Consider the following 12,351-nt stretch of genomic DNA (forward strand, 5'->3'; position numbering starts at 1 on the left):
GTGATGCTGGCAAGTCAGGGAGATGGGCGGGGGGGTGGGGGGGAGTCATTTCTACCCCATTTTGATTTCTTCCTGAAAATCCTTTAAGAATGAAGGAGGGTATAAATAAATACATAAAAAGTATTTTGCTTTAAAACATAAAGTTTAAAAAAACTTTTGTACTATAAATAGTATGGTTTCTGAATTTCTTTTCTGTATTCATTTTATATTGTTTTACTCATGACTTCAACTGAACACTATTCTTGCCACATATTTTTAAAATTTATTTTATTGAAGTATAGTTGACGTACAATGTTGTGTTAATCTCCACTGTACAGTCCCATATACATATTTTTAAATTACTCCGCTGGGACTGTGAAAAGTAAATGATAGAAATTAATGTTTAAGCCATAAAGAAGACCGGGAGTTTAAACGAACAACAAATGAAGCACGCTGTTTGCATTTGCCTTTTTTCATAATTCTCCTTTTTTCCACATGGGCTGGTCAGGAAAATAGCCTTGAAACAGAGAGAATGAGATGTCTCTGTGGTTGATTCAGGGGCTCTGGGGAATTTTAAAAACGCTTGGGGGTAATTTTAAGTAGGGGTTTGGACTGCAGGCCTATTCATGGATCGTGATAAATTCATTCACCCAAATAATGTGGACCCCAGTATGAGTCAACATCCAAATACTAATTCCAATTACTGTGGTAATTCATGAGCCGGTGTATTAAAAAGATCAGGGTACCCCACTTTGCCCTTCTCCTCTCAACTCTTCTCTTCTGCATCACTGTATCTCACCCAGAAACAGCCAGCCCCTTCGGCATGCCTTCCCTGGGCTATAATTAGAAGTCGTATTTCCCCTGTGACATAGAGACCCTGGGCCCTTAAAAAAGATAAAAACGAAAAAGTTAAAGCCAGAGGTCATGTGATGTAGTATAGTTCTCATAACTAGCCCGGCGCACAGCCCCCAGGAGCCCCTTTCCTGAGTTGCGTTATGTTTTCCCTGATTGTGTGAGTGTGTGTGTATAACCTTTTGTTGTTCAGTCACTCAGTCACATCCAACTCTTTGCAAACCCATGGACTATAGCACACCAGGCTTTTCTGTCCTTCACCACCTCCTGGAGCTTGCTCAAACTCATGTCCATCGAGTCGGTGATGCCATCCAATCGTCTCATGCCCTGTCGTCCCCTTCTCCTCCTGCCTTCAATCTTTCCTAGCAGCAGGGTCTTTTCCAGTGAGTCGGCTCTTCTCATCAGGTAGCCAAAGTACTGGAGCTTCAGTTTCAGCATCAGTATTACAATGAATATTCAGTTGATTTCCTTTAGGATTGACTGGTTTGATCTCCTTGCAATCCAAAGGACTCTCAACACCACAGTTCAAAAGCATCAATTCTTTGGCACTCAGCCTTCCTTATGGTCCAACTCTCACATCCATAATGACTACTGGAAAAACCATAGCTTTGACTATACAGACCTTTGTCAGCAAAGTAATGTCTCTGTCCTTTAATATGCTGCCTAGGTTTGTCATTGGAGAAGGAAATGGCAACCCACTCCAGTACTATTGCTTGGAAAATCCCATGGATGGAGGAGCCTGGTAGACTGCAGTCCATGGGGTCACAAAAGTCGGACATGACTGAGCAACTTCACTCACTTTCAGTTCAGTTCAGTTCAGTTCAGTTGCTCAGTCATGTCCAATTCTTTGCAACCCCACGAACTGCAGCACTCCAGGCCTCCCTGTCCATCACCAACTCCCGGAGTCCACCCAAACTCATGTCCATTGAGTCAGTGATGCCATCCAACCATCTTATCCTCTGTCATCCCCTTCTCCTCCTGTCCTCAATCTTTCCCAACATCAGGGTCTTTTCCAATGAGTTAGCTCTTCACATCAGGTGGCCAAAGTATTGGAGTTTCAGCTTCAACATCAGTCCTTCCAATGAACACCCAGGACTGATCTCCTTTAGGATGGACTGGTTGGATCTCCTTGCAGTCCAAGGGACTCTCAAGAGTCTTCCCCAACACCACAGTTCAAAAGCATCAATTCTTCAGCACTCAGCTTTCTTTACAGTCCACCTCTCACATCCATACATGACCACTGGAAAAACCATAGCCTTTAGGTTTGTCATAGCTTTTCTTCCAAGGAGCAAGGGTCTTTTAATTTTGTGGCTGCAGTCACCATCTGCAGTGATTTTGGAGCCCAGGAAAATGAAGTCCGTCACTGTTTGCATTGTTTCCCCATTCATTTGCCATGAAGTGGTGGGACTGGATGCCATGACTTTCATTTTTTGAATATTGAGTTTTAAGCCAGGTTTTTCACTCTCCTCTTTCACCTTCATCAAGAGATTCTTTAGTTCCCCTTCACTTTCTGCCATAAGGGTGGTGTCATCTGCATATCTGAGGTTACTGATATTTCTCCTGGAAATCTTGATTCCAACTTGTCCTTCATCCAGCCTGCCATTTTGCATGATGTACTCTGCATATAAGTTGAATAAGCAGGGTGACAATATTCTGCCTTGATGTACTCCTTTCCCAATTTGGAGCCAGTCTGTTTTTCCACATCTGGTTCTAACTGTTGCTTCTTGACCTACGTGCTTGTTTCTCAGGAGGCAGGTTAGGTGGTCTGGTATTCCCATCTCTTTAAGCATTTTCCACAGTTTGTTGTGATCCACACAGTCAAAGGCTTTATTTAGCGTAGTCAGTGAAGCAGAGTAGATGTTTTTCTGGAATTCTCTTGCTTTTTCTACCATCCAACAGATGTTGGCAATTTGATCTCTGGTTCCTCTGCCTTTTCTCAACCCAGCTTGAACATCTGGAAGTTCTTGGTTCATATACTATTGAAGCCTGGGTTGGAGAATTTTGAACATTACTTTGGTAGCATGTGAAATGAGTGCAATTGTGCGGTAGTTTGAACATTCTTTGGCGTTGCCCTTCTTTGGCATAATCTTTGTCACAATGTAAAAGTTCCTGAATCTGAAAAGATCTTGATGAGATACAATTGCATTTTTTTCATTAGCATTTGAGTTTTTTATGCTACTCTCATTGACCTATATTGTCTATGTTCAAGAAAATGAAAATTATAAATGAACAATGTAATGGAAACAGGTCTGATGGCCACCTAGGAAAGACTGTTCTTTCACAGGAAAGCATTTCTAACCCATCTGAGGGTAATGATTGTCAACTTTCCAAGTGCACGGGGACCACACAGGAGCAAACATTTCTCTTATTTTCACTAGCCATCTGCTGCAACTTCTCAATTGTGGCCCTTGAAAGTCTGCCGCTGGCTGGTAGCCCCCAGGAGACACTGGACCTCAGGCATCTTTGGGGGGGCTTCACCCTGGCCCTGCTCTCCCCCCAGCAAAGCATCCTGCCTCCAGAACTTGCCCATGAGCTGCTCATGGTGGAAACAGGCCTTGGGCTCCTACTGGGTCCGGGGCCATGCCTGAGACCCACAGTTTCTCCCCTCCCAACCGTCATCAAACACAGGGGTCCCTGGCATGGGGGTGACACACCTCGACTACCCCCTGCTTTATTTGAAATTCAGCTTTCCTACTGTGTCCAGTTCAGCCCTGATATCACCTTTTGATGACGAAAGGTGAACACAGACATTCATAGTCACCATAACCACAAAATACCTGACCACTAATCTCTGAACGTCCATGCAACATGCTAGGAGGACAAGAGAGAAGAACAAAGAGCAAGAAGGGAAAACCAGGCTGGCAGAAACCCAGTTCCTCCGGCCAACATGAATCCACCCAGTGTCCTCAGGCAGTAGCTGAGAGTGTGGACCGTGGGCATGCGGCCACACCATATCGGTGCCACAGCCCACGCTCTCAGCCTTTGTGTTCAGATCCGTGACCTGGCGAAGACATTGAGCCTCTCTCTGCCTCAGTTTCCCCTTCTGTAAAAGGAACGGCCAGTGGAAACAAAAGGATAGTCATGCTGAGTGAGTGAGTTCGCATGGGAACCCAGCGCAGGGCACCTTAGGAGCAGCGTGGCGTGTCAGCTGTGTTTCCTGAGGCCAGAGAAAGCGAGAGACACTGCGGGACACCTGGTTGCGAGTGCTGCGTGCACTGTGAGCATGTGCAGAGATGACCAGACACCAAGGAGGTCTCCTTCCTGGCCCATCTCCCAGCCCCCGTTCTTACTAAACCAGCCCCCCAGGCACAGGGGTCAGGCTGCACCAAACATTCCACAAATGACCACTTGCCCTAAAGGTGGGCAGCTCTTTGGCCCCTCTCTCCTCTTCCAGCTCCTCTGCCAATGGCTCATTTCTAAATCCAGAGCACCCCTGCTGGTATTTCGCAAAGCCCTGTGAGTTTTCTCAAGCTGCCATGCGTCATGGGCTTCAGGCAGGCCAGCACAAAGTTCCATCTTCGCATGTCACTATCTGATCCCGCTGCAGAACACAAAGCATTTTTAGCTGACAACGCATTCCTGACACATCAGCCTGTCCTGTGGGCAAGGGGTTTACTCCAGGCAACAGGAGGAGTTGTGCTGGGCTACCGCAGTTTAAGTTAGGTGCGAGAAAACACGTGTACCTTAAAGGAGTCTGCTTATGTTAACCAGAAAATTAGGCTCAACTTGTAGAAGCTTCTTAATGAGCAGTTAGAAGTATCTCTACGTAGCCTACATGGTCCTGGCTTCCTGGGGCCAGGGTGCAGAGAATCTGCTGGGTTACTCCTGCTTGGGGACAGTTCCGGAGGGGCCTGTTGGCATTGGGTTTATAACACTTGACTGAACTGCTGTTTTCCAGACCTCTTTTCTTCCTGGCACTCTGTGGCAATTTGGTGCAAATGATGTTTTTCAAGAGACCGCAGAGGGTCAGTGTCTCACGAAGGCTGTGCCCACACCCCTGAGTGATTTCAGGGAGTGATTGATGGGGGCCCAGCACTGGGCAGCAGTAAGAACATGCCAACAGCTGTGGTAACACGCTCGTGTTTTCTTGTCCTCCAGAGCTGGGCGAGATTAAAAATGTCACCACCACGCAGCCTTCCCTAGAGCTGGATGGGCTGGAGAAATACACCAACTACAGCATCCAGGTGCTGGCCTTTACCCGGGCTGGAGACGGCGTCCGGAGCGAGCAGATCTTCACCCGGACCAAAGAGGATGGTGAGCACGGGGGCAGGGCATGGGGGCTCAGGTCCTGTCTGAACCTCCAGGGGACACACAGGAGGCTCCTGCCATGTGGCAGCTTTCCCAGGAAGGAGCCATTGTTGGAAAGGCTGGGTCAGAGAGTTAACTCACCCACCGATTCCTGACTTGGCTCCTTGAACAGTTTTGCTGCCTTCCTAAAATATTCCAGCACAATTCAGACCACACTTCCTGTGTCACCTTGTTTGATTTATCCATTGTTTCTCTCTTCCCCTATAATTTTTCATTCTTTTTTGGGGAGCTATGTGCAAAGTCGCTTCAGTTGTGTCTGACTCTGTGCAACCCCATGGGCTGTAGCCCACCAGGCTCTGCTGTCTGTGAGATTCTCCAGGCAAGAATACTGGAGAGGGTTGCCATGCCCTGCTCCAGGAGATCTCCTCTACCCAGGGATCAAACCCACGTCTCTTACATCTCCTGCACTGGCAGGCAGATTCTTTACCACTAGAGCCACCTGGGATGCCCATTAGAATAATTTCAGTGCCTCTTCAGCTATTAGTGTAAGCTCTGACCAATTCCATCTCTCCACTTAAAAATTATGTAATAATCTACATTGTCCTATGCTTTGCCAGCTTTGGAGTAACATTAAAATAAGCCCTCAATTGAGAATTTCATGTTAATTTTTAAAAATTTCTTACAAGGGTTTTTGGGGCTTCCTTCATGGCTCAGTTGGTAAAGAATCCACCTGCAATGCAGGAGACCCCGGGTGGATACCTGGGTTGGGAAGATCCACTGGAGAAGGGAAAGGCTACCCACTCCAGTATTCTGGCTGGAGAATTCCATGGACTGTATAGTCCATGGGGTCACAAAGAGTCAGACACAACTAAGTGACTTTCACTTCTACAAGGGTTTATGATAATTTAGTAAAATTTTAATTATAGCACATTTCTCAGATCACTAATCTTACCATTCCATGCAGTTTGGACTTGTTATATGGCTGTTTCCCAATCCTACAAAAACTGTATGGCAAATCATTTTTTTATATTAAGGGAAAGCCTGGGGTGCCTTATCCAAGATGTGCTGAAGAATAATTTGACTTCTGATACATACTATAGCTGAAGAAGGAAATAGCAACCCACTCCAGTATGCTTCCGTAGGAAATCCCATGCACAGAGGAGCCTGGCGGGTTACAGTCCATGGAGGTCACAAAGAGCCAGACATTACTGAGTGATGAAGCATGAGCAGACATATTATAGCAATAGTGAAAAAGCAGTTTCCACCTTAGTAAAGGAAGGGGCAACTGGTGTCAAATTGATACCTGTGTGGGACTTTCCAGATTGGAGTTCAGAATTACACCAGAGCCAGGGTTGAGATGCAACCACTACACCTACATTTTGTGCTGTTTTGGCTCCACGATTTTTTTTTTTTAACATCTTTCAGGCCTAAGTTCCCTAGGAAGCTGGTCAGGGCAGGGGTGGGAGAGCTATTGTTCACTGCCCATGACTGCCTGTGTATGGGCGGAGTCCTTTAAAGATGTCCTTTACTGTGTGTGAGTGTGTGTGTGTGAGTGTGAGTGTATGTGTGTGTGTGTGTGTTCAGTCACTCAATCATGTCCAGCTTTCTGTGGCCCTATGGACTATAGCCCACCAGGCTCCTCTGCCCATGGGATTCTCCAGGCAAGAACACTGGAGTGGGTTGCCATGTCCTCCCCCAGGGGATCTTCCCAACCCAAGGATTGAACCCGCGTCTCTTGTGTCTCCTGCATTGGCAGGTGGGTTCTTTACCACTAGCGACACCTGGGAAGCCCGAAGTCCTTTGCTACCTAGGATATAAGCATGCTGCTGCTTCGCCCCATGGCTGTCCTGTGGGAACAAGGCTAGGGTCATGCACTTGGAGGCCTGGAGACTCTCTCCCCTTCAGCTTGTCTGTCTCCTAAGGACACTGCCCTGATGTTTACAGCACCTCTCTCTGCTCTCCCCTCAGGGAACCCAGCCCTCCCCCTGAAGCAGCCTATCCATCCACCCTTCCACCATCATCTTCACTAGCCCTTCTTGCATTCTAGTTGCTACACACAAATTAAACCTCATCACCCCCAGTCTTTCTAGTACACACAAGTAATTATTCCCAGTTATAGGCAGGTGCCAGTCATTTTGCCCAGTTATTGGATTCTTTAGGGAAATCTAAGGCATCACCGACTCGATGGACATGAGTTTGGGTAAACTCCGGGAGTTGGTGATGGACAGGGAGACCTGGCGTGCTGTGATTCATGGGGTCACAAAGAGTTGGACACGACTGAGCGACTGAACTGAACTGAAGGTCAAAATACCATGCCATTAGGAAGCCCCAGGTTCAAAGAGATGTCTGCAAAGCTATGCCCTGAGTGAATAATTTAATTCTTTAAATTATTATTTAAATAATTTAATTTTAAATACATTTAAATTTAAAATTTAAAACACAATAAATAAATTTAAAATTAAATTTAAAATAAACTTTAAATTTAAAATAATTTTTAAAATTTTTATTTATTTATTCATTTGGCTGTGCTGGGTTTCAGTTGCAGCACACACTACCTTTTAGCTGAAGCATGTGGGCTCTAGTTCCCTGACCCAGTGGGGAACTAGATCGAACCCAGGGATCAAACCCAGGTCCTCTGCATTGAAAGTGTGGGGTCTCAGCCACCGGACTACTGGGGAAGCCCCTAATTTTTTATATGCAGTAACCAAAGAGTCTCATCAAGATGTTTGTTATGCCACCTGCTGCCCAGGGGACTTTGGCACCTTATCACACTTTCTCTGAACTGAACCATCTTCATGTACCAAATTTCCATGACAATCAGACAGCAGAGAAGTAGAATCTAAAAAGTGAACTGATGTGTGCAAACATCACCTAACCTGACACATAGTGGGACGGTTCCTGACACTAGACATTTGATTATTTAATCTCCACTCCTTCAGAGCGAGGGTGGAACTGTCTTTTGCATTGCTAAGCAATAACACAGATGTCACTGGAATTAGTATTTAAAGAACAAATTGATTGGCAACATGAATTTTAACACCTGAATTTTTCAGAAGAAAGTGCAGAAATCCAGTGAAAGGGGAAGCCTCTCCACTTCCCCTTGATCCTCACTGAGTGGATTTCAGAGTGCTGCAGCTGAAATCCAGCACAGCCAAATGAATAAATAAATACAAAATTTAAAAATTATTTTAAATGTAAACTTTATTTTAAATTTAATTTTAAATTTATTTATTTATTGTGTTTTAAATTTAAATGTATTCAAATTGATCCTCATTGGGATCAATTTTTAATTACTCCTCCAAATTTAGAAATCATCATAGAGTTCTATCTCAAAGCTTGGCCCTAAGACCCAAAGTCTAATTTTTTAATCAATTATTCCCTTCTTTCATATCCAGTGCTAATAATAAGGGGAGATGCAATTGATTGCAGAAGGTCTTGCCTCAGGTATATCAGTTAGCCCAGGAAGGAGGTCAGAAATTCCACTTGTGATAGTGAGTGGATAAAGAGTAGTACAAAACTGAGGGTCAATATTTACTTGAGATAAATCATTAGCATGTTCAAAAAGAAGCAGAGTAGAGATTGGGGGAAAGGAGAGAAAAACTGGTATAACAATAAGCCTGTCTCCCAGAGTCACATAAAAAAACTCACCAATCTAGAAATGGTGAAGAATTGTGCCAGCCATGGATGTGAATTGGACCAAAAAAAAGGCTAAGTGCTGAAGAATTGATGCTTTTGAACTGTGGTGCTGGAGAAGACTCTTGAGAGTCCCTTGGACAGCAAGGAAATCAAACCAGACAATCCTAAAGGAAATCAACCCTGAATAGTCATTTGAAGGACCAGTGCTGAAGCTGAAGCTCCAATACTTTGGCCACCAGATGCAAAGAACTGACTCCTTGAGAAAGACCCTGATGCTGGGAAAGATTGAGAGCAGGAGGAGAAGGGAATGACAGAGAATGAGATGGTTGGATGGCATCACCAACTCAATGGACATGAGTTTGAACAAGCTCTGGGAGTTGGTGATGGAGATGGAAGCCTGGTATACTGCAGTCCATGGGGTCACAAAGAGTCAGACATGACTGAGCAATTGAACTGAACTGAAGTAGTTTATCAGTGTCTATAAAGATTCTTGGAGAAGGCAATGGCAACCCACTCCTGTACTCTTGCCTGGAAGATCCCATGGGCGGAGGAGCCTGGTAGGCTGCAGTCCATGGGGTCGCTAAGAGTCAGACATGACTGAGCGACTTCACTTTCACTTTTCACTTTTCACTTTCATGCATTGGAGAAGGAAATGGCAACCCACTCCAGTGTTCTTGCCTGGAGAATCCCAGAGACAGAGAAGCCTGGTGTGCTGCCATCTATGGGGTCATACAGAGTTGGACACGACTGAAGCAACTTAGCACCAGCATAGATTCTTGGTCGTATTCTCCAAGAATATGGAGATCCTTCATATACATCTGTGATGTAGAATGTTGGACAAATTATTGGGTCCATAGACAAGTCTCACATCCATCAGGACCACAGTCATGGTCCATGGATACATTCTTGAGGTCTGGAAGAATTGCTTACATTTCAGATTCTCTTCCCAATGTTCAATGAGAACTGTTCAGTCAATGAGAACTTGGATTTTTATTATTGCTTCAAGACCACAAAAGATTACTTATGGATGTAGCTTTCTGGTTCTGAACGAAGACAACCAATTCTGAATTCTAAAATGTTCGTGAAATCCTAATACCATTTTATTTGCTTGAGATTGTAATCTGAGCAAAGCCATGGAGAAACAGAACACACACAAACATGATCTAATAATTTTCCAATTATTTTCATCCTGCATGCATAAGGTCATTTCAGCCTTGATCCTTTGCTGCAAAGTAAACACTGCACATGTATAAATAGAGATGGTTTAAGTGCAAATATTTACTGAACGCATCGCAGTGCACAGAGCTCTGGGAACTGACGTGTGGGAAGGTCAACAGGAACTGTGACATGTGATCTTTGGTGCCTCCTGCCATGGTTAACAATCTCCTTGCTAGGATATCTGAAAGTGGAGCTAAGAGAAAGAGAAAAAAGCAAGAGGATCAGGATATTTCTGAGTCCTCTGGCCATTCCTATCTTGAGCCATGCATCCCCTGGACGGCACGGATGGTGTGTTCTCAGATGATAGAGTAACCGCACCTTGGTTTACCTTAGAAGTGATGGACTCTGTGTGTGTGTGTGTGTGTGTGTGTATTTGTCTAGCCACCAGCAGTGCCACCCTTCAGGAAACATGGAAGGCTTTGTATCAGCCCTGCCCCAGAGTCCTGCTGCAGCTGGCAGGGTTGGGATTTGCTCTGTGCCATAGTCACACTCACAGCCACACAGTAGACCAGGGCATCCCAGGAGGCCTTCCACCCTGTGGGCATCAAAACTCCCTGCACTATGGGGATCCTCACATGGGCTCCTGGGGCCCCCAGAGGTGTCCGGTGGTGATCGGGAAGCCCTTGGGGGACTCCCTGCTCTGCTTCAGGAAGAGCCCCTCCACTTCCATCATGTTGTACATGGGTCTCCCACATGATACTTTAAAGGATTTTCCCACTTTAAAGGCTGTTTGGAAACCACAGCTCTTGTGAGAGCAAAGGCCAGACATCCTGGAGTGTGATGGAGACTGCTTGGGTGTGAGGATACACCCCATCGTGGGTATGTCCCTGCACCCCCACGTCCCCTGCTCATGGCTCAGAGAAGCCACGTGGAGCCGTGGCTCCAGTGGGTCCAGGTGTGCTGGTGGGTCACATGCACACACAGGTGCACACACACATCACACACATCACATACACACATGGCACACATGCACACACACGCAGTACACAGATACCACACGCACTATGCACATAGACTTACACTATACATAACACACCACACATACCACATACACATACACCACACAAATACGCAATATGCACAAACCACACACACCACAAACACGTACTTACACTATGCATAGCACACACACTCTACACACATCACGTACACATGTGACAAGCATGCACATGTACACAATATACACACACCACACGCATGCACACATAAACTGCATACACACCACAAACACCACCACACATACCAGACACACACACACACACTATATACATACACTCACATGACACATACCACATGCACCACACACACCACGTACACATACGTTACGCATATGCACGCACACTATAAACACACATTACACATACCACACACACACCATGTATCATGTACACCACATACACACAAACACACCATTTGCACAGTACCCATGCAGACATACTATACACACACATCTCACACATCACACAAATCACAAAGCACACATCACATACACAAATACTGCACACACCAAACAAGCCATAAACCACACACACACACACACACACGCACACCCCTGCCTATGGCTGATCATTGAGGCCAGAAAAATGATGATGATAAAAATGAAGTTGACCAAAGTGTCTGTAAGATCCTTAGACTTCTGTCTTACTTCAAATCAAGGCAGGGTTTTTACAGAGCAATAACATTGATGTTTCACATTAAGATACACTATTAGATGGCTGGACTATATGGATGCATTTTCTATGTTGTACAGCAAATCCTCAAAACCTTAAAATACAAATTCATTATCTGACCATTTCCTGGGGTCAGGAGTCCAGGTACCGTTGTCTGAGTACCCCCGACTCAGGACCTCACAGGCTGAAATCACCATGGCTACTGGGCCTGGAGTCTCATCTGAGGTTAGGTCCTCACCCAAGTTCATTGGTGTGCATGCTTAGTTGTGTCCAACTCTTTGTGACACTATGGACCATAGCCTGCCAAGCTCCTCTATTCACAGGATTCTCCAGGCAAGACAGAGAGAGTGAAAGTCACTCAGTTGTGTCCGACTCTTTGCGACCCCATAGACTACAATGGAATTCTCCAGGTCAGAATACAGGAGTGGGTGGCCGTTCCCTTCTCCAGGGGATCTTTCCAACCCAGAGATTGATCCCAGGTATCCCACATTGCAGATGGATTCTTTACCAGCTGAGCCACAAGGGAAACCCAAGAACACTGAAGTGGGTAGCCTATCCCTTTTCCAGGGGATCTTCTTGACCCAGGAATCAAACCAGGGTCTCCTGCATTGCAGGCAAATTCTTTACCAACTGAGCTAAGAGGGAAGCCCCACACGAGAATCCTGGAGTAGATTTCTATGTTCTCCTCCAGGGCATCTTCACAGCCTAGGGATCAAACCCACGTCTCTTATGTCTCCTGCACTGGCAG

At 45.5% G+C, this 12,351-nt stretch overlaps 1 protein-coding gene across 1 annotated transcript in view; it reads left to right on the forward strand.

The window, feature by feature from the left end:
* Positions 1-12,351, forward strand: part of DSCAM (Down syndrome cell adhesion molecule) — an 853,542-nt gene that overhangs the window by 741,769 nt on the left and 99,422 nt on the right. The window contains exon 20 of the mRNA XM_010835014.1: positions 4,930-5,085. Coding sequence (XP_010833316.1) covers positions 4,930-5,085 — 156 coding nt within the window. The remainder of the gene's footprint in view (positions 1-4,929; positions 5,086-12,351) is intronic.

This window comes from Bison bison, unplaced genomic scaffold (genome assembly GCF_000754665.1).
Source record: "Bison bison bison isolate TAMUID 2011002044 unplaced genomic scaffold, Bison_UMD1.0 scf7180017864037, whole genome shotgun sequence".
Lineage (NCBI taxonomy): Eukaryota > Metazoa > Chordata > Mammalia > Artiodactyla > Bovidae > Bison > Bison bison.